We start from the raw sequence: 27,149 nt of genomic DNA, 5'->3' as shown, positions 1-27,149 counted from the left end.
ACAACATGTGCAGGGATAAGAGCCAAATATATTTTTACTAGAAGATATTTCACATCGAGTATACATCTGGGCAAAATTTACACCTCAATGCCCAACACTGTTTTTCTCACTTCTTATTTTAATTGATTCAGTTGTTTAATTTGGTAAATAAGTTTTCTGATACTATACTAGTTTTGACCTTTGTGGGGTTAAATATTTTATTGACAAACTTATAATGTCACAAGTTTGAGTCAAGAGTCAAGAAAAAAAAAACCAATGAACTTTCGTATTATAACACTTTAAAATACACAGTCACATGGTAATGACACCATTAATTACGGAACTCAAGCATTAAATAATGCAATGTAATAATTTAAGAACAAATGTTAAGACTAAAATAAATATTCAATAAAGTCTACAAATTTATATGCTTAAATATGAAATGCTCTTTTTAAAAAGTAAAGAAATTTGAAACACTGCTGCCAATCAAGCCAAAGGCCATTTTTAGTTTATATGTATCACATTACATATATACGATTCATTCAAAACAAATGTGTTCCCTTTTAATGTCTTTGTCACTGGGACCATTTAGAATACACAATATTCTGAAGTTGCTTATCTCTTAAATAAAGCTAAATTTCAAAAGCATATATTTCACATTCTGAACATAACATCACACACACAATCATGTTACAGCTATAGTAATATTAAATGACTGCTTAATGGACATCCTAACAGTGTAAACACTTTTCCTTCCTGTTGGTTGAATAGCAATTATGTATTTTTCTTTATGGGTTTTCCAACAGTGGTCATATAATTTTGATGTAATTACTAATAAATACAAGTACCAATACTTTGATCAACAACAATCACAATGGTTTATAACAACGAAAGTCAAAAGGCCACATTTATTTTTTTACTCGTACCTCGCTTCTGATTTTTCTAGGTTCTCTCATAAGGACAAGAAGTAGTGGGTCCTTCCTTTCTTCCTTAGTATCTGAAAATTCTTAACTCTGAAGAGAAATTCTGTTTGGTTTAATTTGTCATTTCATTTCTGTGTATTTGGTTGTCTCTTCATTCTTCTTCAACTCTTTACTAGGAGAAAAGTACACACAATGTGCTCAATGAACTTAAACAATGTCTTTTGCCCACAACCAAATCTCGGTGTGCTCCTGCAACAGCATGGGTAATAAACACACCAGGTGACACACACACACACACACACACACACCCACCCCAAGACCAAAGTACGAATCACCTTTGCTTCTTCTTTCTTTCTTTATTTGAGAGAGACAATGAGAGAGAGAGAGAGAGAGCACATGAGGGGGGGAGGGTCAGAGGGAGAAGCAGACTCCCCGCCGAGCAGGGAGCCCGATGCGGGACTCGATCCAGGGACTCCAGGATCATGACCCGAGCCGAAGGCAGCCGCCCAACCAACTGAGCCACCCAGGCGCCCTCACCTTTGCTTCTTGAACACACTGTTAACATCTAGCACCACCAGCAGATGCGTAAAGCCGGCTCTGGCACTGACAAGCGAAAAAGAAATATACTTCTCAAATACAGACACTAAGCACTCCAAACCTGGGGCAACTTCCAGAAATTAAGAGCAGGCAATCAGAGTTCGTAAAATTCTTCACTCATTGGGGGGAAAAAATGTCACGGATGATGCTCCAACGGTTAGTAAGTGGAAAGGATATAGACCACCTTATTAAATAACATTCTTCCATTTGGTCAATGGCTGTGTCTATTTTTACAAGTGGGTTAACTATATTTTTTCGAATAAATCCAAAAAATGGTGTGTGTCATTTTCAACAAAGATAGTGATGGTCAATTATGCATCTAAATGCAGCTCTAAAATAAAGCAAATTATACCATTAATAAAAATCAAGAACTGGGGCACCTGGGTGGCTTAGTTGGTTAAGCGGCTGCCTTCAGCTCAGGTCATGATCCTGGGTTCCGGGATCGAGCCCCACATCAGGCTCCCTGCTTAGAGGACAACTTGCTTCTCCCTCTCCCCCTGCCTGCCGCTTGGCCTACTTGTGCTCCTCATCTCTCTGTCAAATAAATAAAAACCTTAAAAAAATTTAAAAAACAAGAACCAATATGTGGATGAAAGAAGGAGCTTCTTAGAGACCATGTAGGAAGTACACAAAAACTAGCTAGTGGTGTTGAACGTGACACTCTGTAATGCAATTATTCACATGCCAGTGGTATCTAGACTTAGATAAAAATGTTGTCCTTCCTCTGAACAGAAAGGGCTTCATGCTTGACTGCTCTGCAAAAACAAATGCCGCCTAAGAATCTGGTTAAGGTGGTGGTCAGTTCCATTGCACACTCCTGAGAAGAGTAACGGCTGGAGCGTCGGGGCCAGGAAGGGCAGGCTACCCACTTCCTAAGGTCCTTTCCTGGAAGCACAAGAGGTGCAGGTAACGTCTGTGTTTTCAGGGGCAGGCTCGATCATAAATAAATAGTGACACTATCTTTCTTAATATCTTTTTTGATGAGAGACATTTACGCCTGAGGGGAAAGAATCCTTTGTCCGTCTGTGTTCCCTGACTTGAACTTTGTTGAACAGAGCTACCACAGATAAGCTGGGATTATATGCAGAAGCCCAAAAATGTTTCAAGCGAGGCTCACAAGAGCTACTAAAGTAGAGCGTAAAGTGGCACAGATGCAGCGTGCCATTGAACCAGGGGCCACAAAAGGGTGTCACACTCGTTTCTGCCCATGTGCATACATGTAAAGCCCACAAAACTTGTCCCAAATTAGGGATCAATACAAATGGGAAAGAAAGTAGTAAAGGCTCAAACGGATGCTGGGCACGAGTGCCGGAGAGACCCTACAAACATCCGCAAGGGGCTGAGAGGAGGGTAAAAGGGTCTTAGAGGAACGACAAGGCAAAAGAGAGTGGGGGGCGGCGTTTGTAAAAGTGGTAACAAAAACAAAGAAGAAAAACAGAAAAGGGAAGGGAGAGAAGAACAGCTGGAAGTGAGTGAGCTGGATCCTGCACGTGCAGAGGATGTAGGACAAGTGACACGTATCAGGTGGAGCCTGCACTCTGAGAAGTAAACAGAGAAGACAGAGGACCCTCAGGAGAGGGATCCCTCTAGAGAAAAGTAACTAGAACATGCTGAAGTAGGCAGTGTAGATAACATCTTTAAGGGAAGTGAATCAGACTGAGAAGAGGAAGGAGCCCTGGACACAGAATGCCAAAGGCTGCCCGCAAGAGGGGGAAAGGACGAGAGACGTCCAGGGCACACCTCTGACGGGTGGGGGGGGGGGTTGCGGCGCGTGAGCATGACAGGCGCTGACAGCGCAGGACTGAAAAGCTGAGGCAGTAGACGGAGATTTGCTGAAAGGGAAGAGAAGCCATCCAACCGAAAGACCCCAAAGAGAATCGAAATGTGGTCTTTCTCTGAGGTGTCTCCTCAGGATGAGGCCCCATAAGCCAACGCAGGTAGAGAATAACAAAGTGAGGGCCTTCTTTTTCAGGGCAAATCATTTGGAGAGAGAAAGGAAAATCTGCGCACTAAGATACTGGACAATGAATATGAAACCGGGTTAGTGACTGTGCGTATGTTACGTGTGAAAAATAAGACTCATAAAAATACTGGGCCCTACCCTGCAAGATATTCAATCCAGTAAATATTCCCTGAGGCTTACTACTTGGCCAGACAGCAGGCTAAGTACTGGGGAGAAACGAGGCGAGCACAGTAGAGCCCCTGCCTGTAAGCACTTGCCATCTACTCAGCTAACTGAGCACCATGTAACAGAAACAGCCCTGAACTTGGAGCCAGAAGATCAAGTCCTAGTTCAGGCACTTTACCTGTGACTCTGAAACCCTGCATTCTGCAAATGTAGAAAGAACGGGCTATATTAGAAAATTTCTAAAATTACTTCCATTTTATTTTATTTTTAAAGATTTTATTTATTTATTTGACAAAGATAGAGAGAGAACACGGCAGAGCGGCAGGCAGAGTGAGAGGGAGAAGCAGGCTCCCCGCTGAGGAAGGAGCCCGATGCAGGGCTGGATCCCAGGACCCTGGGATCATGACCTGAGCCGAAGGCAGATGCTTAATCGACTGAGCCACCCAGGCACCCCTAAAATTACTTTCATTTTAAAAGAAATGACCAAGTAGTAGATACCAATATATGTTGGGTAGAAAAATTAGAAAATACACAAAGTAAAATGAAAGAAAAAAAAATAACCACAACACCACCACTCAGAGGGAACTACTGATATTTTTTTAAATGTGTATCGTTCAATATTTTATGCATGTAGTTGACCTTGAATAACACAGGTTTGAAGTGCATGAGTCCACTTAGACTCAAATTAAAAAAAAAAAATATGTTGGAAAAGCTTTTGGAGATTTGTGACAACTTGAAAAAACTTGCAAACTAGCTTAGAAATATAAAAAAAACTAAGAAAAAGGTATGTCACAAATGCATAAAATATGTGTAGATACTAATCTCTTTTATCATTTACTACCATAAAATATACAGAAATATATATGTGTGAGCAGCTCGTCTCTCCAGTAAATTGCGTATCGCAGTAAAAAGTGATCTCTCACAGCTCCTGCATATTTTTCACTGTGTTTAGTGCAATACTGTAAATCTTGAATAATACCATGGGACCCAGGCAGAGTGTCACCACTGATGCTGGAAGTGCTCCCAAGAAGCAGAGAAAAGTCATGACATTCCCAGAAAAACTTGAATTGCTTGAGATACCTACCAAAGACTGAGGTCTGCAGCTGTGGCTGTCTGCATTTTTCAAGATAAATGAATGCAGCATAAAGACCATTGTAAAAAAAGAAAAGGAAACTCGTGAAGTCATTGCTGCAGCTACACCAACAGGTATGAAAACCCTGCATGTTTTGCAAAATATTTTTCTTAAAGATTTTATTTTATTTGAGAGAGAGAGAGTGCGTGAGTGGGGGTGGGGTGGGGTGGAGGGGCAGAGGGAGAGGGAGAAATAGACTCCCTGCTGAGGAGGGAACCCGATGTGGGGGGGCTTGATCATGACCTAAGCCGAAGACAGACTCTTAACTGGCTGAGCCACCCAGGCGCCCCTGCAAAATACCTTTTTATTTTGTATTGAAAATGCAGCTTTTATGTGTGTATAGGGCTGATATAAGAAAGATGTACTGATAGACTCTAATATGATTCAAGAAAATCAAAGTCATTATGTGACAACTTAAAGCAAAAGGAAGGTGAAGGATCCAAAGTTGGAGAATTTAATGCCAGCAAAGGATGGTTTGATAATTTTTAGAAAGAGGTTTGGCTTAAAAAAAGCCAAGATAACAGGAGAAGCAGTTCTGCCCACCAAGAGTCAGCTGAGGAGTTCCCAGAGGCCATTAATAAAATCACCGAGGAACAAGGATATCTGTCTGAACAGATTTTTAATGCAGATGAAAGTGCCTTATTCTGGAAAAAAAATGCCACAAAGGACATTTACTGGTGAGGAAGAGAAGCAAGTACCAGGATTTAAGGAAGGCAAGAAGGGATAGGCTAATTCTACTGTGTTGTGCAAATGCAGTCAACTTTATGATTAGGATTGCCCTTATCCACAGAGCTGCTAACCCCAAGGCCTTGAAAGGAAAAGGTAAAGACTAACATACAACAAAAAGGCCTGAACAATGAGAAGAACCCTTTTCCTGGATTGATTCCACTGATGCTTTGCCCCTGAGGTCAGAAAGTACCTTGCCACTGAAGGACCATCTTTTTAAGTTCTTTTGATATTGGACAATGCCCCTAGCCACCCAGAACCCCATGAGTTCAACACCGAAGGCACTGAAATGGTCTACTTGTCCCCAAACACAATGTCTCTAATTTAGCTTCTAGGTTAGGGGGACCATACGAAACTTTAAGGCTCATTACACACATTACTCTAGGGAAAGGACTGTCAATGCTATGGAAGAGAACCCCAACAGAGAGAACATCATGAACATCTGGAAGTTTACACCACTGAAGCTGCCAATCATGGTTATAGAAGAAGCCATGAGAACCATCAAGCCCAAAATGATAGATTCCTGCTGAAGAAAACTGTATCCAGATGCTGTGCATGACTTTACAGGATTTGCAGCAGAACCAATCAAAGAAATCACGAAAGAGATTGTAGATATGGCAAAAAAGTTGGCGGGGGGGGGGTGAAGGGTTTCAAGATACGGGTCTTGGAGCAATTCAAGAACTGATATACACCATACCAGAGGAATGAACAGAAGACAACTTGATAGAGATGAGTGCCTCTGAACCAGTGCCAGACGATGAAGAAAGACATAAAAAGCAGTGCCAGAAGACAAACTGAACTGGACAGTAGACAGTCCAGCAAAAGGCTTCCGATGATTCAAAATGGCTTTGACTTCTTTTATGACTGGGACCCTTCTATGATATGGACAATGAAACTAAAGCAAATGGTGGAAAAAGGATTGGTACCATACAGAAACATTTTTTAAAAGATTTAGTTATTTATTTTATAGAGGGGGGAGGGGCAGAGGGAGAGAGGGAATCTCGAGCAGACTCTCCGCTGAGCACAGAGTCCAAAGTGGGGCTTGATCCCAGGACCCCGAGATCATGACCTGAGCGGAAATCAAGAGCTGGCAGCTCAACCAACTGAGCTACCTGGGCGCCCCCCAGATTGAAACATTTTTAGAAAAATGAAAAAGCAAACAAGTCAGACAGAAATTACAACGTATTTCTGTAAAGTTCTACTGTGTGCCCACCTAACCTGCCTCCTCTTCTACCTCTGCCACCCCTGAGACAGCAAGACCAGCTGCTCCTCCCCTGTCATCTCCTCCTCCCCCCTGCTCCCCCCCTGCTCCCCCTCCCCCTCCTCCACAGGAAGAGGACAAGCATGAAGACCTTTATGATGATCCACTTCCACTCGATGAACAGTAGATAATCATGCTGTACAGTCACTAAACTTATCTATTGCATATGTGTGTATGTCTGTGTGTGAAAATCTATGAACTCTGTGTCATCACCATTTCATCACTGCCCAAGTATCCACTGTATAGAACATTGTGTGCAACACGTGTATGGAAGTGGACAGACTATCCTTACAAACGTGGTGATAGGTAATAAAATTAATAACATGTTAGTTTTCTTCCTGTTTTATAACTCTGCTTTCAAAGAGTTACATTACAGTACAGGATGCCCTCTCTCCCCTAAGCAGAGAAACTGCTTATCAGCCTTTCATCACAGGTAAGTTGTTTTTTTTTTTAAATGTAACAGTGTTTTTTTTTTTTTTTTAATTTAATTTTATTATGTTATGTTAGTCACTGTACAATACATCACCAGTTTTCAATGCAGTGATCCACAATTCATTGTTTCCATACAACACTCAGTGCTCCATGCAGTACGTGCCCTCTTTAATACGCATCACCAGGCTAACCCATCCCCCCACACCCCTCCCCTCTAAAACCCTCAGTTTGTTTCTCAGAGTCCATAGTCTCTCATGGTTCGTCTCCCCCTCCAATTTCCCTCCCTTCATTTTTCCCTTCCTTCTCCATGCTATTCCTTACGTTCCACAAATAAGTGAAACCATATGATTATTAACTTTCTCTGCTTGACTTATTTCACTTAGCATAATCTCCTCCAGTCCCACCCATGTTGATGTAAAAGTTGGGTATTCATCCTTTCTGATGGCTGAGTAATATTTCATTGTATATATGGACCACATCTTCTTTATCCATTTGTCTGTTGACGGGTATCTCGGCTCTTTCCACAGTTTGGCTATTGTGGACATTGCTGCTATGAACATTGGGGTGCATATGGCCCTTCTTTTCACTACATCTGTGTCTTTGGGGTAAATACCCAGGAGTGCAATTGCTGGGTCATAGGGTAGCTCTATTTTTAATTTTTTGAGGAATCTCCACACTGTTTTCCAAACTGGCTGTACCAACTTGCATTCCCACCAACAGTGTAAGAGGGTTCCCCTTTCTCCACAACCTCTCCAACATTTGTTGTTTCTTGCCTTGTCAATTTTTGCCATTCTAACTGGTGTAAGGTGGTATCTCAGTGTGCTTTTGATTTGAATTTCCCTGATGGCTAATGATGATGAACATTTTTTCATGTGTCTGTTAGCCATTTGTATGTCTTCTTCAGAGACGTGTCTGTTCATGTCTTCTGCCCATTTTTTGACTTGATTATTTGTTTTTTGGATGTTGAGTTTGAGAAGTTCTTTATAGATCTTGGATACCAGCCCTTTATCTATAGTGTCTTTTGCAAATATCTTCTCCCATTCTGTGGGTTGCCTCTGTTTTGTTGACTGTTTCCTTTGCTGTGCAGAAGCTTTTTATCTTGATGAAGTCCCAAAAGTTCATTTTTGCTTTTGTTTCACTAGCCTTTGGAGATGTATCTTGAAAGAAGTTGCTGTGGCCGATGTCAAAGAGGTTACTGCCTATGTTCTCCTCTAAGATTTTGATGGATTCCTGTCTCACATTGAGGTCTTTCATCCATTTTGAGCTTATCTTTGTGTATGGTGTTAGAGAATGGTCGAGTTTCGTTCTTCTGTATATAGCTGTCCAATTTTCCCAGCACCATTTATTGAAGAGACTGTCTTTTTTCCATTGCATATCTTTTCCTGCTTTGTTGAAGATTATTTGACCATAGAGTTGAGGGTCCATATCGCAAAGCTGGGGGGCATCACGTTGCCCAATTTCAAGCTATGTTACAAAGCAGTGATCACCAAGACAGCATGGTACTGGCACAAAAACAGACATATAGACCAATGGAACAGAATAGAGAGCCCAGATATGGACCCTCAACTCTATGGTCAAATGTTTTCAATCAGTATCATGAAAGAGAAACTACAACACTCTCTGCCATAGCCATTCATTCATTACTATGCAGGCTAGGCGACTGGGAAGCAATTACATTGATTACACTGGGCCACCAGAAAGCAACCATATTGCTGCTTCTTTGTTATCAATGCATGAATAGTTATACCTTTAAATAAATATAAATTTTCACATTATCCTCTTCATTTTTGATGTTGGTGTTAATAATATGTGTAACATCTACAGTATTCTATGTATCACATAAGACCGTAATGATGGAGGTACACACAGATGATTCGTCTTGTACACAGACGTTGTAAACTGACAATATAGTAAATATAGTATAGTACTCTAAATGTATTTTCTCTTACGTATTTTTCTTAGTAACATTTTTGTTTCTCCAGCTTACTTTATTGTAAGACAAGAGTATATAATACATATAACATACAAAATGCGTGTTAATCAACTATTGAGGTTATCAGTAAGGCTTCCAGTCAACAGTAGGCTGTTATTGTTAAGTGGTTGGGGGAGTCCAAGGTGATAACATGGATTTTTGACTGCATGGACTGGGGGTTGGCACCCCTAACCCCTGTGTTGTTCAAGAGTCAACTGCATATGTTATATAGAAACTATTTTATAATTATCTTTCTTTTACTTAAAAATTTGTTATAAACATCTTTCCATGTCTACAAAAATACTTCTCTAATGTAGCGAATAATATCACATGGTATTCTCTTATATAAAGGTCCCATAATTTAATAAACTCTATATTCATAGAAATTCAATTTTTTCCTTCCTATTTTTAAAAAAGTTACTTATTTATTTTAGAGAGAGAGAGAGAGAGAGAGAGCACGAGCAGGGGGAAGGAGAGGGAGGGAGGAAGGAGAGGGGGGAGAGAGAGAGAGAGAAGCAGACACCCCCACTGAGTGCAGAGCCTGACGCAGGGCTCAATCTCATGAGCCTGAGATCATGACCTGAGCCGAAATCAAAAGTCAGACACTCAACTGACTGAGCCACTCAGGCATCCCTTTTTCTTCCTATTTTTAAAACACTGCTTGAAGGAACAGCCTTTTAACTGAGTCAGTGCATGTATACTTGAATATTTTCCTACAGTAGGGTAAAACTGTCTTCTGAATGCCCTTTGTCAATTTTCCTTCTGTTCTTTGTTGATTTTGAAGAGATTTTTAAAAAAATATGCTAAGGGTATTAATTCTTTATCTGTCATATATTTTATGAAATTCCTCCTCATCTTGGGTTATTATTTGTTGTTAGATTTTGCTTATGGTGTGTTTTTTCTCTTTGATGTGTATCATTTCAAAGTTTTTATTATTAAAATTTGTTTCAAAATGTTTTCTGATTCTGTTACCAAGGATAAAAAGTCATTCCTTAACCCATGAATATATATCTGTATGTGTTTGGTATAATGAGCCTTTATTTTTTTATAATTAAAATCTACAGAATTCTGAGTCTCGCTCTCCCACGGTGACAATTCTGTAAGGGTGCCATGATACAGCTGAAATGCCTTACTTCCGGCACGCACACTTCACTGTGCCTGACCGAGAGAACAGCGGCCTTCATACTTTCCTTCGCCCACCAGAAAACATCGTCATTTAAACAAACGTGCCTCACTGGCCTGTCTCGGTAGAAAAGTGACCCCTCCTTGTTTCACATTCTAATGTATCTCCTCTGGTCCCCAGGGATTATTCTCTCTATAAAGGTCTCTAAATCCTGTGTTTTCCACTGCTTGTTGTCCAGCTTTTCCTTTCCTTTGAAGTACAGCTTCTTGGAGGAGCAGTCTATTCTGAGCATCTTTTCCTTTGCACTGGAGACAAATCAGATTCATGCTTCCAGGACTCTCAACCAAACTCTCCTCTTCCAAGTCATAAATGGCCTCTTAGCTGCAAATCCCAAAAGGGCATTTTTCAGTCTGTATTTTACTTCTCCTCCCTCTGGCATTTGTCACTGTTTAATTGTTTTTAATTGCAGTATAATTAACTGCATAGTATTAGTTTCAGGGCTACACCGCAGTGGTTCGACGATGCTATCCATTCATTACTCAATGGCCATGCTAAGTGGAGTTTCCAGCTGTCACTAAAAACGACAGCACAACATTATTGACTATATTCCCTATGCTGTACTTTTCATCTCCAGGACTTATTTGGCATTTGTCACGGTTGACCATGCCTTCCCTAAGTCATTCTCCCCTGACTCTATGATACAACTTTCTCTGGGTTTTCCTCTTACCTCTATTAGGGTGACTTTTCTGCTGGTTTGCTCATTCTTCTTCATGTGCATATCCATTATGTGTCCTCGGTCCTCACGGCTCTGCTCTTTGCCCGCTTCAGAACTAAAGGAGGGAAAGATAAGAAACAAAAGCCCATAAGAAAGCTGCTGCAACAGCTCACAGGAGGCTCTGATTTAGGTCGGGGCAGTAGAAAGAGAGAGGGGAGATTGACAGGAGGATCTGAAAGAACAACATTTGACACATTATATAAGTGATTATGTTGGGGGGTGAGAGGCAGGGAGTTAATCAAAATAATGTAGAGACATGAACCTCTACCTGGTTGGGCTCCTTCTTACTATGATGAAGGGACAGAATAAAATCAATTTTGCCTCTCTCAGAAAAGTATTAGATGTCTGGGAAAAACCAGAAAGCTTTTTATCAAAAAAATAAATAAAAGTTTTTATCAAATTAGATGGAAAAACGTGTGTGTATGTGTGTGCACTCATGTGTGGGTATATAGAAATAAGAGGAAATTTCTTAGTGACAGAGAGAAAGGTGAAGGAAGTTTATGCATAAGAAAGCTGTGATATGATCCAGGAATTCCACTACTGGGTATTTATACAAAGAAAATGAAACACTAATTGGAAGAGATATATACCTCTATGTTTACTACAGCATTATTTACAATAGCCAAGACATGGAAGCAACGCAAGTGTCCACTGATAGATGAATAAAGAAGATGTGGTGTGTATATATATACAATGGAATATTACTCAGCCATGAAAAAGAACAAGATCTTTCCATTTGTGACAACATGGATGCACCTAGAGGGTATTATGCTAAGTGAAATAAGTCAGAGAAAGACAAATACCATATACACTTACATGTGGAATATAAAAAACAAATGAACAAACAAACAAAAGCAGAATCAGACCTATAATACAGAGAACCGATGGTTGCCTGAGCAGAGGGGAGTGGGAGATATAGGATCCCAGTTCTGGAATGAATAGTCATGGAAAGAAAAGGTACAGTATAGGAGGTACGGTCAATGAGACTGTAATAGTGTTCTATGGTGAGAGATGGGAGCTACCCTTGTGGCAAGCACAATGTAACGTATGGACTTATCAAATCACTATGCTGTATACCTGAAACTAATGAAACACCGTGTGGCAACTCTACTCAAAAAAATAAATAAATAAAGCTGTGATATTCTGAACTGTGGGATGTGGAATGCAGCTTTTTAAACAGTTCAACAGTAGGAGAAAATATAAAACTAATACTTTGTGAATGAGTGCATAGTAGTGTAAATAATGTTAGGAGAAAGAAAATACAAAAACAATGACAAAAGGGAAATTTAAAGAGTGGAAGACAGTGTCTCCTTTCTAGAATATCTGGGAATGGTGAAAGAATTGTCACAGATGCAAGAATTTCAAAATCAAGTAATATATAGGATTGAATAGAGACTGCTATGAACTAAACTGTGTTCTCTCAAAACCCACAGGGTGAAGCCCTAATCCCCAAAGTGGAAGCAGGGCTTTTAAGGAGGTTAATTAAAGTTAAATGAGGCCATAGGGGGAGGCTCTAACCTACGGAAGTGATAGTCTTTATAAGAGAAGAGACACCACGGAGCTCTCTTTCTCCACACACACACAGAAGAAAGGCCACATGAGGACACAGCGGGAAGGTGGCTGTCTGCAAGCTGGGAAGAGAGGTATCACCAAAAATCAACCCTGCTGGAACCTTGATTTTGAACTTCCAGCCTCCAGAACTGAAAAAATTTATGTTGCTTAAGGGACCCAGTCTGTGGTACTGGTATGGCAGCTGGAGATAATGATGTGGAGACATAAAGGTAAGGAAAATGGGATCAGATGGCTGAGAAGGAAAAGGTCAGACATTAAAATAAAGTATATATTTCGAAAGGGGGAGAATAATGAGAGAAAGGAAAGGCTGAGCTCTAAAAAATAAGCACTGATAATTTGCAATCTCTCTTCAGGGAACCTATTCTCGGGCATTAAAGTAAAAACTCGGGTATCTCTGGGGGCCAGGGGAGTAATATGGTGAATGAGAGAAGCAAGCTGGGGGTAACACAATAAACTGGTCAACCGCAGAGTGTATGACCCATGCAGGAGAGGCAATCCACTGCCTCAGCTCCAGCTCAGGGATACCATGGATACCATGGAAGACTGTGGAACTGTGGCCCAGAACTTCAGATTATTTTCAAGAGAAGTAGAAAGTCTGCATTTATGTGAAATCTTTTTGTATTTGGGCAACTGAAAATTATACACATGCACGCACGCACACACACACAGTGGACCCAACCAAAGATACCAGGACTGCATCTTGCTGGGCAGGTCCTAGTTTTTGACCTCTGTTCCAACCACAGAGTACCTACCGGCCTCAGGGTACCCCAGGCATTTTACACTTTAGCTTCTGATGTCCTAACGTTTAGGTTCTTCTCTTTTTGTTCACCCTATCTCAATACTGTCTTTAAGACTTAAATGCTGTCTTACATCTTTGGCTTTCACTGATCACTGCAGGAAAATCAGACTGTGTGATCCTCTCCACCTTTTCTAATAATCTATATATAATCTAACAGAAAATTATCTTGAAACACACACATGTAGATGTTTGCTTGAGCCAAGATGCAGTAACAGGGACTAGATATACTGCTTGCCCAAAACCACCAAGAAACAAGCAAGCAAGCAAAACCACTGGACAAAATATACGAAACAACAGTTTTCAAGACAGTAAGTCACTGGCAACAAAGGACACTGATACCCAAGAGCTGGGGAATAAATGAGATGAACCCTATGGTCACCCATCTTACTACCTTGAGAGCTTCCAGGCCATAGCACAGGGAGATGAAGCCTGCATGGGTCCTGGTGGACTCCCTAGCAGCTGAGGGTCTGAGGAGACAGAGGTGGTTAGAGTTTGGAGTGCCAGGGAGGAAAAAGCTTCAGACTGACAGAACGGGAGGATCTGCAAAGGGTTACCCTTCAAGCATTCTGCAAGTACCGATGAATGGATGCATCTGAGGAAACTTCCCGAGGCCCGAACAGTGCCTGTTCCTACCAGCCAGGCTGGCAAACCTCATGACTCAGAGGGCACTGCACAGAGTACCCAGACGGACTTGTGTCTGTAGTGAGGAATAATTAATGGCTCTCTCCCCAACTAACAAATCTTAAAAGCAAGACCTGAAAGGATCAAACTGTTCTGAAGTAGCTTAACTACATTCTAGAACAGAGCTTAAGGATATTTATAGAAATAGAGAAATATCTAGGAACCAAAAGGTAAAAAATTTCAATGTATGGCATCCAATAAAAATTTATTAGGGGGGCAAAGAGATAGAAAAATACAACCTACAATGAGGATAAAAAAATAGAAACTGACCCAGAACTGACACAGGTGTTAGAATTATCATTAAAACAATGTTAGAAAAAACATTAAAAGAGTTATTATAACTATATTGCACCTGCTCAAAAGGTTAGGAAGAAACATGGAAGATAACTAGAAAACCCACACTGAATTTCTAGAGATGAAAATTAAAATGCCTAAGGTGAGAAATATACTGGAAGGGATTAAAGTCAGAATAGACACTGCAGAGAAGAGATCAGATAACCTGAAGACATAGCAGCAGAAACTATTAGTAGAAATTAAATGGAAGCCACAGCAATAGAAAGATGAAATACACACACAAAAAAGAATTAAAAAACATAAAGCATCAGTGAGCTGTGGGACACCTTTATGTGGCCTAATATACGTGTACCTGGAATCCTCAAAGAGGAGAAAAAAACAAAATAAAACAAAACTGAAGAAAAAAGGCCCAAATGTTCTAAATTTGATGAAAATATAAACCTACAGATCTACCAACCCCCAGCACAAGAAACATAAAGAAAATTACAAGGCACATCATGATCAAATTGTGCAAAACCAGTGACAGAGAGAAACCTTACAAGTAGCCACAGTGGGGGAAAACATGCTATGTATGGAGGAATAAGATAAGCATAATAGTCTATTTCTTGTTGGAAAAAACTGCAGGTGAGAAGACAGTGGAGGAACATTTTTAAAGTACCAGAAAAAAAGTGCAAATCTTTCAACACAGAATTTTATGCCAAGTGAAAATAGCTTTCAGAAACAAAGATGAGGGGTGCCTGGGTGGCTCAGTCGTTAAGTGTCTGCCTTCGGCTCAGGTCATGATCCCAGGGTCCTGGGATCGAGGCCCGCATCGGGCTCCCTGCTCGGCGGGGGGCCTGCTTCTCCCTCTTCCACTCCCCCTGCTTGTGTTCCCTCTCTCGCTGTGTCTCTCTGTCAAATAAATAAATAAAATCTTAAAAAAAAAAAAAGAAACAGCGATGAACTAGTTCTTTTCAGACATGTGAAAAGTGAAGGCATTTATTTTTAGCCAGCACTACAAGCAATTTTGAAGGGAGTCCTCTAGGCGTAAAGAAAATGATAGTAGGCGAAAATATGGATTTACACAAAGGAATTACAAAATAACTGAAAATGGAAACAAAATGGGCAAATATTAAGAATTTCTTATGCAATCTCTTAAAAAGATTAGAGTTTTTTTTTTAAGACTTTATTTATTTGAGAGAGAGAGAACAAGAGAGAGCACAAGCAGAAGGAGCAGCAGTGGGAGAGAGAGAAGCAGACTCGCCGCTGAGCAGGGAGCCCGATGCGGGGCTCGATCCCAGGACCCTGAGATCATGACCTGAGCTGGAGGCAGATGCTTAACCGACTGAGCCATGCAGGTGCCCCAAAAGATGACAGTTTAAACAAAAATAATAACATACTGAGGAGTTTATAACTTAAATAAATGTGTGACCATAGACGCATGAAGGTCAGGAAGGAAGATATGGAAGTGTACCATCTTAAAGCTCCTGAAGATATACTGTGTGATAAATATTTGTATTATAAACCCTAAAAAAAATCACTAACATAGCAAAACACAGCATTATAGATATTAAGCTAGCAAGCAAGATAAAATAGGTAACATAATCTAAAAGAAAGCAGGAAAAGATGAAAAAAGAACTGATGAGACAAATAGAAAATAAAAAAGCAGTACAACTGACTAAAAATTAATCCATATTAATAATCATATTAAATATTGGGGCGCCTGGGTGGCTCAGTCGTTAAGCGTCTGCCTTCGGCTCAGGTCATGATCCCAGGGTTCTGGGATCGAGCCCCGCGTCGGGCTCCCTGCTCCGCGGAAGCCTGCTGCTCCCTCTCCCTCTCCCCCTGCTTGTGTTCCCTCTCTCGCTGTGTCTCTCTCTGTCAAATAAATAAATAAAATCTTTAAAACAATAAAAAAAAATCATATTAAATATAAACATTTGCCTAATTACCCTAATTAAAAGGCAGAAATGGTCATATTGGATAAAATGAGCATGACTCAGCTATACGCTGCCTATAAAAAACATACTTTAATTCTCAACCTATTTGCATCTGTATTTTTTTTTTTAAGATTTTATTTATTTATTGGACAGAGAGAAACACAGCAAGAGAGGGAACACAAGCAGGGGGGAGAGGGAGAAGCTGGCTTCCTGCAGAGCAGGGAGCCCCATGTGGGACTCGATCCCGGGATGCTGGGATCATGACCCGAGCCGAAGGCAGACGCTCAATGACTGAGCCACCCAGGCGCCCCTTGCATCTGTATATTTAAAGTATGAAAACACATAAACCATTCTAACATTACTAAAAGAAAGCTGGAGAAATTTTGTTAATATTAAATGAAGGAGATTTCAGAACAAAGACTATGACCAGAAATAGTCATTTCATAATAAGGGTGTCCATCCTTCAAGAGTACGTAACAATCCTAAATATATGGACACCTAATACAGAACTTCAAAATATATGACACAAAAACTAACAGAGCTACAAGAATGAAAAAAACAAGCCTGCAATATTAGTTGAAGACTTCAATACCCTACTCTCAATAATAGAAAAGTACACAGAAAATCAGTAAGGCAACAAAAGATATAAACAACACTATTAGCCCATGTGATCCAATTTATTTATAAAAGAATACTTCCGGTAGATAAGTGCATAATACACATTCTTTTCAAGGGGACTACAAACTTTTACCAAGGGAGACCAAATTAAGAATCACAAAACAATTCTTAGTAAATTTAAAAAGATGTGTATCATATAGAGTATGTTCTCTGACCACAATGGAATTAGAAATCAGTACCAGAAAGATCTCTGGGAAACTTCCTAAACATTGGAAATGAAATGACCCACTTCTAAGTAACCCATAGGTCAAAGAAGAAATCTGAAGGAAAATTAAAGTGTTTTGAAAGAAATGAAAATGAAACCACAACACATCAAAATTTGTGGAATGCCATTCAAGCAGTGCTTAGTGGGAAATTTATGGCACTACATGTTTATACTAAGAGAGAAGAAACTGTGATCAATGATCACAGTTTCCACTTTAAAAAACTAGAAGAAGGACAAGTTAAATCCAAAATAAACAGAAATAAAGACCAGAGTGGAAATGAATGAAATAGAAAATAAACAATAAACAGAAATCAGTGAAACAAAAAGCCAATTCTTTGAAAAGATCAATAAAATTGATAAACCATTAGCCAGACTGATTGGAAAAAAAAAAAAAAAGACATTATCGACACCAGGGATTAGAGAGATGCAACACTACCACAGATTCTTTTAATACTGAAAAGATAATGAAGGAATATTATGAACAACTTTATGTCAATCAATTCAACCACTTGAGTGAAATGGACAAATTCCTCGAAAGAAACAAATTATTAAAGTCTATACAAGAAGAACTAGATAACTTAATACCACTTCTATTAAATAAATTGAATTTGTAGTTAAAAATCTTCCAAAAAAGAAAATTCCAGAACCAGACAGCTTTATTGGTGAGTTTACCCAATATGTGAAGAAGAAATAAAATGAAGTCCGTGAAAGTGGTGGAGCTGAGGACTTCTGAATATTCTCTTCTCCAAATAAGCTAGGAGAAGACTGGCAAAAATGGTTAGAATCTACTTTTTCAGAATTCTGGAAATTAGCCAAAAGCTTGTGGCAACTGGGGAATGTTTACTCAAGAAAATGGGTTGAATCTTGGTAAGATCTTGTGAGCTTTGTGGCATTTCAATTTGACCTAGTCCCAACCCCCACTGTTGGCTCTCCTTGAAAAAGAATAGCCTGCATTTATGGTGAAAGCCAGCAGCCTGGCAGCTACTGGAAGGCACAGAACAGGGATGGAGCTCTTTCAAAGCCTCATTTCCAAAGAACTGTCTTCACTTGATCTGTCTGGTGGTTCTTTGGAAGATACCACTTGTAAGGCTGTCTGTATTTGACCTATCTCAGAGTTGCCTTTTCCCTGGGAGGCACTTGTTGAAAACAATTACAGTTAACTTCCTGGCTGAGTGATGGATAACAGTAGTCAAACAATAGACTAACTAAAGAGCTGTAAAGGAAAAGCTGGGGAAGTAAGATGTCCACAGGGGTCTTAAAAGGCTCGGACATAGCTCTGCGAGTCTAGAAGGTCTCATGTGTAGGGTTGTGTGCATGCACAGCAGAGGCCTAAAGAAGGCCTTACGCCTTCACTTCTGGCTGATCCTAATGCCCTGTGCTAACAGGAAGTGAAAGCTAAGACAGAGTTGTCAAATGCTTGGCTAAATATTGAAGGGGTGCATAATCCCTTAGCAAGACTGGGAGACTTACTGGTTCCAGGTGTTTAAGGAAATCTTTGTCCAATTAGCTAATCACTAATCTAACCAAGCAGAGACTTCAGTGGCAAAACATTATAGCGCTATAGAATTTATTCAGAGACGTTATTTAACAAACAAAGAACAACTACAATAAGTAGCAACAACAAACCTCGGGGAAGGGAAGAATCTAATTTCCAGAGTTGTCATATTATAGCATTTAAAATGTCCAGTTTTCAACAATAGATTACAAGACATACAAAGAAATAAGACATGTGGCCCATACAAAGGGGAAAAAAGCAATCAACAGAAACTGTCCCTTAGGAAGTCTACACATTGGACTTTCTAGACAAAGACTTGAAATCCACCACTGTAAATATGTTCAAAGAACTAAAGGAAATCATGTCACCAAATAGTATCAATGAAGAAATAAAAATTATAAAAAATATCAAATCTACACAGACTCTTCCAGAAAAGGGAAGAGGTGGGAATTCTTCCTAACTCTATCCATGAAGTTGACCTCCCCTGATACGGAACCAGACAAGACATTACAAGAAAACTATAGATCCATATTTCTCATGAACAAAGTGCAAAAAGTTCTAATTAAAGTTTGGAAAATCAAGTCCACCAACTTATAAAAATGATAACCTACCATGACTAAACAAAGTTAATCCTAAGAATGAAAGGTTAGTTTAAATTTGAAAACCAATGTAATTTACCACATTAACATAAATTAATAAAGAAAAATCATGTGATTATTTTGATAGATACAGAGAGCATTTGACAAAAATCCAACATCCATTCCTGATACAAACTCTCAGCAAACCAGGAAATGAAGGAAACTACCTGAGAAAGGACATTTATTAAAAAACCTATGATAATATCATACTTAATGGTGAAAGACTAAATGCTTTCCCACTCATTACCCATAAGGTCACGAAGAAGATAACACTATGTACTCTCATCATTTCTATTCGACATTGTAACACTGTACTGGAGATTTATCCAATGCAATAAGGCAAAAATATAAGAATAAAAATAAAAATAAAAGGCATCCAGTTTGGAAAGGAAGAAATTAAACTGGTTTTCATTTGCTTGAATGTTTATGTAGAGAATCTAGTAAAACATACTGAAAAGGTATTAAAAAGGCATTTTAGTAAGATGTCATAGTACAAGTTCAACATACAACAATCAGTAGTATTTCTATAAGTGAGCAACGAACAATTATAAACTGAAATTGGAAAACAATATCATTTACATATGAAATACCAGGAATAAATGAGCCAAACATGTGTAGGACTTATGCCCTGAAAACTGAAAAAACAGTGCTGTAAGAAATTAAAGAAGATTTCAGTAAATGAAGAAATATATCATGTTAATGAGTCAGATTACTGAACATTGTTAACATGTCAGTTCTCCCATACTGATCTCTGGATTCAAGGCAAGGCCAACCAGAACTGTAGTAGGTTCTGTTGTAGAACAAGCTTATTCTAAAATTCATGTGGGCAAAGGGACCTTGAATAGCTAAACCAATATTTAAAAAGGACAAAGTTGGAGGACCAATAATACCCAATTCCAAGACATATTACAAAACTGTAGTAATCAAGACAGTGTGTTACTGATGTAAAGACAGAAAAGTAGATCAATGGATCAGAATAGAGAGTCCGGAAACAAACCCACACATATACTGACAACTGATTTTCACAAAAGTGCAAAAAGGCCATTCATCTGAGGCAGGATTGTTTTTTTTCAACAAATGGTGCTGGAACAACCAGATATGCAAATGCAAACAAAACAAAATAAACCTTCTGATCCAAACCTCATACCATATATAAAAATTAATGCAAAACAGATCATAGACTTAAATATAAAACCTGAAATTATAAAACTTTTATAAGAAGACATAGGAAAAAACTTTTGTGACTTTAGGTAAAGGCTGCTTAGATACTATAACTAAAGCATGATTCATAAAAGAAAAAAACTGATAAATTGGACTTCATCGAAATAAAGCTTGCTCTTTGAAAGCCACTATTAAGAGAATGAAAAGGAAAAATGGAGCCTGGGGGAAAATATCTGCAAATCGTGTACCTGATGAAGAACATATTTATAATATATAAAGAACATTGTGATGTCACACACCTGACAATGGATGGGTCTAATCTCACAAAGGGGAGGGTAAGAAAAAAGGCTGAAAAATGGATAAAGTAAGAACTTAAAAAAAAAAGGTTGCAAATAGTAGGGTATTTTAGGGAAAAAAGATAAACTACTTTCTTCTCATGGACAGAGAAAGAAACTGAGGGTGTCTGGAATAGGATGATTTTTTTTTTTTTAAGATTTATTTATTTGACAGAGAGAGAGAGACACAGCGAGAGAGGGAACACAAGCAGGGGGTGTGGGGGAGGGAGAAGCAGGCTTCCCGCCGAGCAGGGAGCCCGCCCGACGCGGGGCTCGATCCCAGGACCCCGGGATCATGATCTGGGGCAGACGCTTAACGACCGAGCCACCCAGGCGCCCCTGGAATAGGATAATTATAAGGATGGAATCAGTACACAGTGGAGGATTTACAGGATACTTAGAATTAACCCTATGGCTTCACTATATTACGAAGAGATTTCATTCATTCATTCAGTTCACGTTTGAGTGTTCATAAAGGACTTTAACATGATTGACTATCTGAATTAACTTTTCTCCGATCAAAGTTGTTAATGAAATAAAACATTCTATGTTTAAAAAAAAAAAAAACCTGAAAAAACTCCAGTTAAAGACAGATTAATGACTAAGAAATACCAATACTACTTATTAAGGATTGTAATGTACTTACAGAAATTTCATTGCAAACTCTGACTTAGGCAGCAGATAATAACATCATAGGGGCATGAGGTACAAAGGGCGAAAGTGTAAGACTTTTAAGAAAATACCTTTGTTAAATTAACCTACTGGAATTTCTTCTTGATAATCTTAAAAAGGAAGTGTAGCTTTACTAAAATGTGTAAAAATTACTTGCACAGAAGTGATTGACATTTCTAAAAAAAATAAGAAAGAATAAACCAGACAAAGAAATTCAAGTGGAAGTGGTAAGAGGTAGTCCTACGTGGCTTATTTATATATTCTGGTCAACCAACTAAATAAGCAGATGTTGCAAACTGAATGGCAAGACTGCAAAGAAACACAAAAATTAGCCTCTCTCCATTTATTTGGATACAATGGACTCACTTAGGTAAATTAGAGAAATAAAGAAATGACTTCTTTGTACATACTGGACTATAATATTTTCACCTTCAACTCACCTACAGTTTCCAGGTCATGAGAAATGTATCTTAATTCATCCTTATTTCTAAGAAATTACTAGTATAGGGAAAGCCCAAAGGCTGCAGATGAACTTGAGCATTTAGACATATCTGAACTTCTTATGAAAATTTATTTTCAGAAGCTTGGTAAGTGCTCTATGCTCAAAAGGAAAAGTCAAACTACCTTCACAGCCTTTAGAAGCTGGGATGTTTTGTGAGGTTTTTTTAGTCAGGAGAGCATGGCGTGGCTGGATCTCTATCACTTGAAAATAGGTATCCAATGCAGTCAGAGTGATTGCAGTCTCTCATTTGCACGTTAGGTAAAAGTTCTAAAAGTTTTTATAAATCATGCTCAAAAACACCAAGAACACTGTTGCCATAATGTATTAAATATGGTTATTTTTTGGTTGCTTGAAACAGTTTGTCCTCATTGTTCCAGGGTACTTTTTATATATATAATCTGTCATTGAGTATAAACTCCTTGGGGCAATGACTGTATTATCAACTATTATATAAAATTTTACTTTTTTAGAGAATGGAACTGAAAACTTTCCTGGCAGATGTAACAAGAACAAAAACCGGAAAGACCTGGGATGTGTGTTTGCATCCTATGACTGGCAACAGGAAAGCCTGGAAAGAAAAGGAGATTAGGAAACAGAGGACCTGTGTTCTGGAACTGGGTCTGCCACTTAGTACCCACAGTGACTTGAAACAAGTCCCAGCCTCGAAGATCTTGTTTCTCCATATGTAAGACAGGGGTCAGGATGCTGGTCTGAAGGGCAATGGTGGGACTCATGATCACGTGACTGACTGTGCTCTGAAGTGATACGGGCTATAGATAGATAGAGCATCATCAATAGAGTTTCTCTCTCAGAAAGATTTTTAAGCTTCCAACAAAATGGTATTTTACCAAGAAGCTTGACAATACTAAATATGATTTAAGAAACAACAAACACTGCAGTAGTCTGAGAATCTTCGGCGTTGTCTGTGTGTTGACGCAGACCACCCTGTGAATGTTACACAAGGCCTTCCCCCTTAGTTTTCTTGACTAGAAAACAGAGGGGATGTAGAATTTCTAAGGAATCTTCTAGGTCATGATTTGGTGATTCTTGGGAACACCATTTAAAAATTATGTTTGTCTTTCATCTATGAAACATTATCTTGTGAGACAGGCTCATGAGTTTATTTGATAATTCCTGTAAATTAGACTGTCACCTACATCAGAATTTTTGAACTGAAAGAGACATATTCTTCTTCAAAAGGTCAAAGCGGATAGCAGGGTTAACTTGAACAAGTATCTTCCTGAAGGAAATTCAGCAGGGATGATCCAGTGCATGTGTGTGTAAGCAAGTTCTCATATGCGTATGAGGGGATGGTGGTGGTTGAACGGGAGGGCACGACAGGTATCTAGGCTGTTCAAGGCTATTACACTCATGTGATGATTTGCTAGTGATGTGTGAATATGACGTTTGGGCTAAAAGTTAGGTATAAAATCATCTGCAGTGATTAAAAAAAAGTGAGAAATATTCTGGGAAGGTTTTTGATGTAATTTTTTTGAGGTAAAAGGGATTTTCTATTTATGTATTAAGTGACACAGCAACTATCTAATAAAAATACAAAAACTTCCTAGTGATCTTTCAAATAAATACCTCAAAGTAAATTGCTTAAATATATTAGGCATTTGTAGAAAATACACAGTGATAATGTTCTGGGTATTAGCGTTTTTTTTTTTTTTTTTCTTCTTTAATGCCTCAAAATAGGTATTTCATATATATCTTTTTTAACCATATCATCTACTTGTTTTCAGTTAATGTCATTTTGTTTTTTTAAAGATTTTATTTATTTATTTGACAGAGACATAGCGAGAGAGGGAACACAAGCAGGGGGAGTGGGAGAGGGAGAAGCAGGATTCCCGCCGAGCAGGGAGCCCGATGCAGGGCTCAATCCCAGGACCCTGGGATCATAACCTGAGCCGAAGGCAGATGCCTAATGACTGAGCCACCCAGGCGCCCCTCAGTTAACGTCATTTTAAAATGTTACTCAAACAGGGGTGCTTGGGTGGTTGAGCTGGTTGAGCGTCTGACTCTTGATTTTGGCTCAGGTCATGATGTCAGCTCAGGGTCATGGGATCGAGCCCCATTGGGGTCTGTACTCAGAGTCTGCTTGGGATTCTCTCCCTCTCCCTTTTGCCCTCCCCCCCCCACTCATGTGTGTGCACACGCGCTCTCTCTCTCTGAGTAAATAAAATCTTAAAAAAATAAAATGTTACTCAAAAATAAAAGACAAAGTAGGTCCACGAAAACAAAAATTTAGTGTGATATTTTAATTTTATTTAATACTATTTCTTGTAACTTAGTTACATATACATCCTCAAAGTCCAACCATTAAAATATTCTCCTTAAGCTAGCTTAACTCTTTCAAAAATCAATGATCTGAAATTTAACTTTTGATGTAATGTCCTAAAAAGAGAAATGGAGAAACTGTCCTTAAAAAGAAAAAACAAAGCAAACAAACAAACAAAAAACCCAACTATTTATCACCGCAAATTATTTAGGAGGAAAAGTTGCTTACTGTGTCATGGACTCTGAGCCCAGTCTGAAACCCGGGGACTTGTCCTTAATGACTGGTTGCTGTGAAAGAAGAACAACAACGGGTAAGAAAAGACTCGGAGAAGACAGTGCAGGCAAATAGTTACAACTTGCTGAATGAGAGAGCACACCTGTCCTGAACATAAATGGCTATCAGCATCATGTATTCCCTCCGATGGAAAACCAAGGAACTGGTTCTCCAGATCATCTGAGCACTCTTTATACCTGAAGTCAGTTTTCAGGTATGTGGCAAAGAAGTCAGGGGTGAATCAGTCTAAATTAATCTAGAAATACTATATGGAGATCACTTAAGTTCGAAATTTATCTTTCATCACTGCAGCTTTCCTTCCTCACCTTTTCGGTACACTTTATATTTTCATAGTGATGATCATCATGGAGCTACATGTAAAATTTTGGATCTGAAAACTCAGTCTTGTACAAAATTTGTTCAGTATGTACTTTATTAATGGCACCTTCCTGAGGAAAACAAATTAATAAGCGCTTCCAGCGATGCCAGATTATACTGAGTGTCTTGTTAGACGTTCCTCTGGAATTCGAGCATTAACTCCAGATCAAAGTCTACTGTGGGAAAATGGTGTTTGATAATCACGAAACAGTCTTTTATAAATCAACCCAATGTCACTATAAAATTGACTACAAATGTTTTTTGAGAGATAATTACATGTTATGGAAAGAATTCATTTAAAATTCACATAGAAAATATATACTGTTCCTACATTAAAGTTTTGAGTTACATGCAAATGAAAGGGATACATCATATCTCTTAATTATTTAAATTAAAAAAAACTTCAGAAAACAAAAAACCAAAATGAAATGAAAGAAAAGGAGTATAACCTTTTCTTTCAGGCTTAAGTTGTTTGAGTAACTATTACTTTCCCAGTCTTATCTTTCCTGTAGCTTGTTTTGCTTTGTAGATTTCCTCCTCCACAATCAGATTTCTGTAAGATTTGGCACTGGATATCTTAAAACAAGTATTACTTATCATAAAGATTTCAAAAGGATATTGTTTTCTGGATCATAATTATATCATATTATTGCTCTCTGGACAGCTTTAAATCAAGCATATCATAAAAACAAGAATAAAAGAACAAGAAGACTTGGTGGTGAAAGGTAGATGTTGTAGCAAGTGACCCAATTTCACAAAACAACAAAAGAACTAGTAACACCCTGATTTTTCTCTACCGGTGAAGATGATCTGACTCAGTTCAAATGTTTTTGGGGAAAAAAGTACAAACACATGAAAAACTCAAATTCAAGGACTAATTCAGATTGCAGAACAGTCTACCTGCCCTCAACCCAATAGAGCAAGAAGCAAAGAAAACCATCAAAATCTAAACTCGGAAAGCATCAATTACAATCAAATTTCTTTAGTTTTCCCCCGCACTTATAAAATAAATTCCAAACATAGCAATTAAATTAATTTTATTTTTTACATGGTCTAAGTATTACTTCTATCTCTTTGTCCATGGCAAGACCGATGTCTTACCGCAAATGTACGTATAATGTGTGAAACTTCGTTAAAACTCTGGATTAAAAAAAAAAAACAAACCCTCAACATAACAATTCTAATCAGAATCTGAACCTACTGCAGAGGTTGAGGGAAGAGAAGTCAGACACTTACACATCACTGTTAAGTCAATGTTACTTCTAATTATTTGTGACCTTGACAAATGAGTAACAACATATTGCCACGTGTAGGTCTTATCAAACCTGCTTTCAATAGTCTGTTCATGTGAAATGGATGCTATCATGTCCTCAAAAAGTTTGTCTTAAGTGGGTTTAACAGTGTCCCTGCCACCTTTCCTACTGTATTACTGTGTTACAGTAACTGGCACGTTCAAGTCCTTTTTCATGATGCAAAGGTGGCTTAACTTGGGTTCAAATCCTATGAATCTCAAGTTAATAGGGTATCCACATTACAAAGTTTTAACACTTATTTGTTAAAGGACACTTATTTAATTCGGACCAATATTCCACTTCTAAACACCTTTACTCACTCATTCCTTGGTCTCAGCAGCAGCACGCCATATGGGTAGTTACTCATGGAGGCAGAAGGAGGGGGAAGAAGGAGGTGTCTCTGTGAGCTATTTTGTTTCATTTTCTCTTTTAACAAAAAAGCCCCAAGGCTATAGTACAATCAGCCCATAAGCACCCCCCCACCCCACCATCAACAAGGCCAAGGAGCATGACCACCCTTCTTTCCCTCCTGTCCACGAACACCTCTCACAGTTGTTTTGTGACTTCGTTTCCTCTTCACGGATACCCTTGATTTGGAGAGGAGGGGATGAAGAGAGGAAGATGAGCAAAGCAAAGGAGATGAATGAAAGGACCAGAATCCAGAGGCTCCTGCTTCCCAAACCCTCACAGCTTCTCAGTGATGCTTTTAAATTTAGATGCAGTGAGACTTAAACATGAAAGGAATGATTAATGGCGTGATTTTAAGTGCCCCCCACTGATTACATGGAGATTCACCAAGAAGAAAACAACTCATAAACAGCTTTGTAAAAGGGAAATGGGCCATGCAGACAACTCACCCAAATATTCTGTAAACTTGAGGAACGAAGGTCAAATTAAGTAAATGTTCAATAGATGTCAGCTGTAGC

The 27,149-nt window shown here is 38.9% G+C and overlaps 1 protein-coding gene across 1 annotated transcript in view; it reads right to left on the bottom strand.

Annotated features, from left to right (window-relative positions):
- Nucleotides 1–862: 862 nt before the first annotated feature.
- Nucleotides 863–27,149, bottom strand: part of AHI1 (Abelson helper integration site 1) — a 222,548-nt gene continuing 196,261 nt past the window's right edge. Inside the window, exons 22-24 of the mRNA XM_021693688.1 lie at nt 24,509–24,567; nt 11,001–11,103; nt 863–1,074 (exon numbers count right to left, since the gene is read on the bottom strand). Coding sequence (XP_021549363.1) covers nt 1,072–1,074; nt 11,001–11,103; nt 24,509–24,567 — 165 coding nt within the window. The 3' untranslated portion in view covers nt 863–1,071. The remainder of the gene's footprint in view (nt 1,075–11,000; nt 11,104–24,508; nt 24,568–27,149) is intronic.

This window comes from Neomonachus schauinslandi, chromosome 8 (genome assembly GCF_002201575.2).
Source record: "Neomonachus schauinslandi chromosome 8, ASM220157v2, whole genome shotgun sequence".
NCBI classification, from domain to species: Eukaryota; Metazoa; Chordata; class Mammalia; order Carnivora; family Phocidae; genus Neomonachus; species Neomonachus schauinslandi.
Note: the sequence above shows the minus strand (reverse complement) of the source record. Positions and strands in the feature narration are given on the sequence as shown.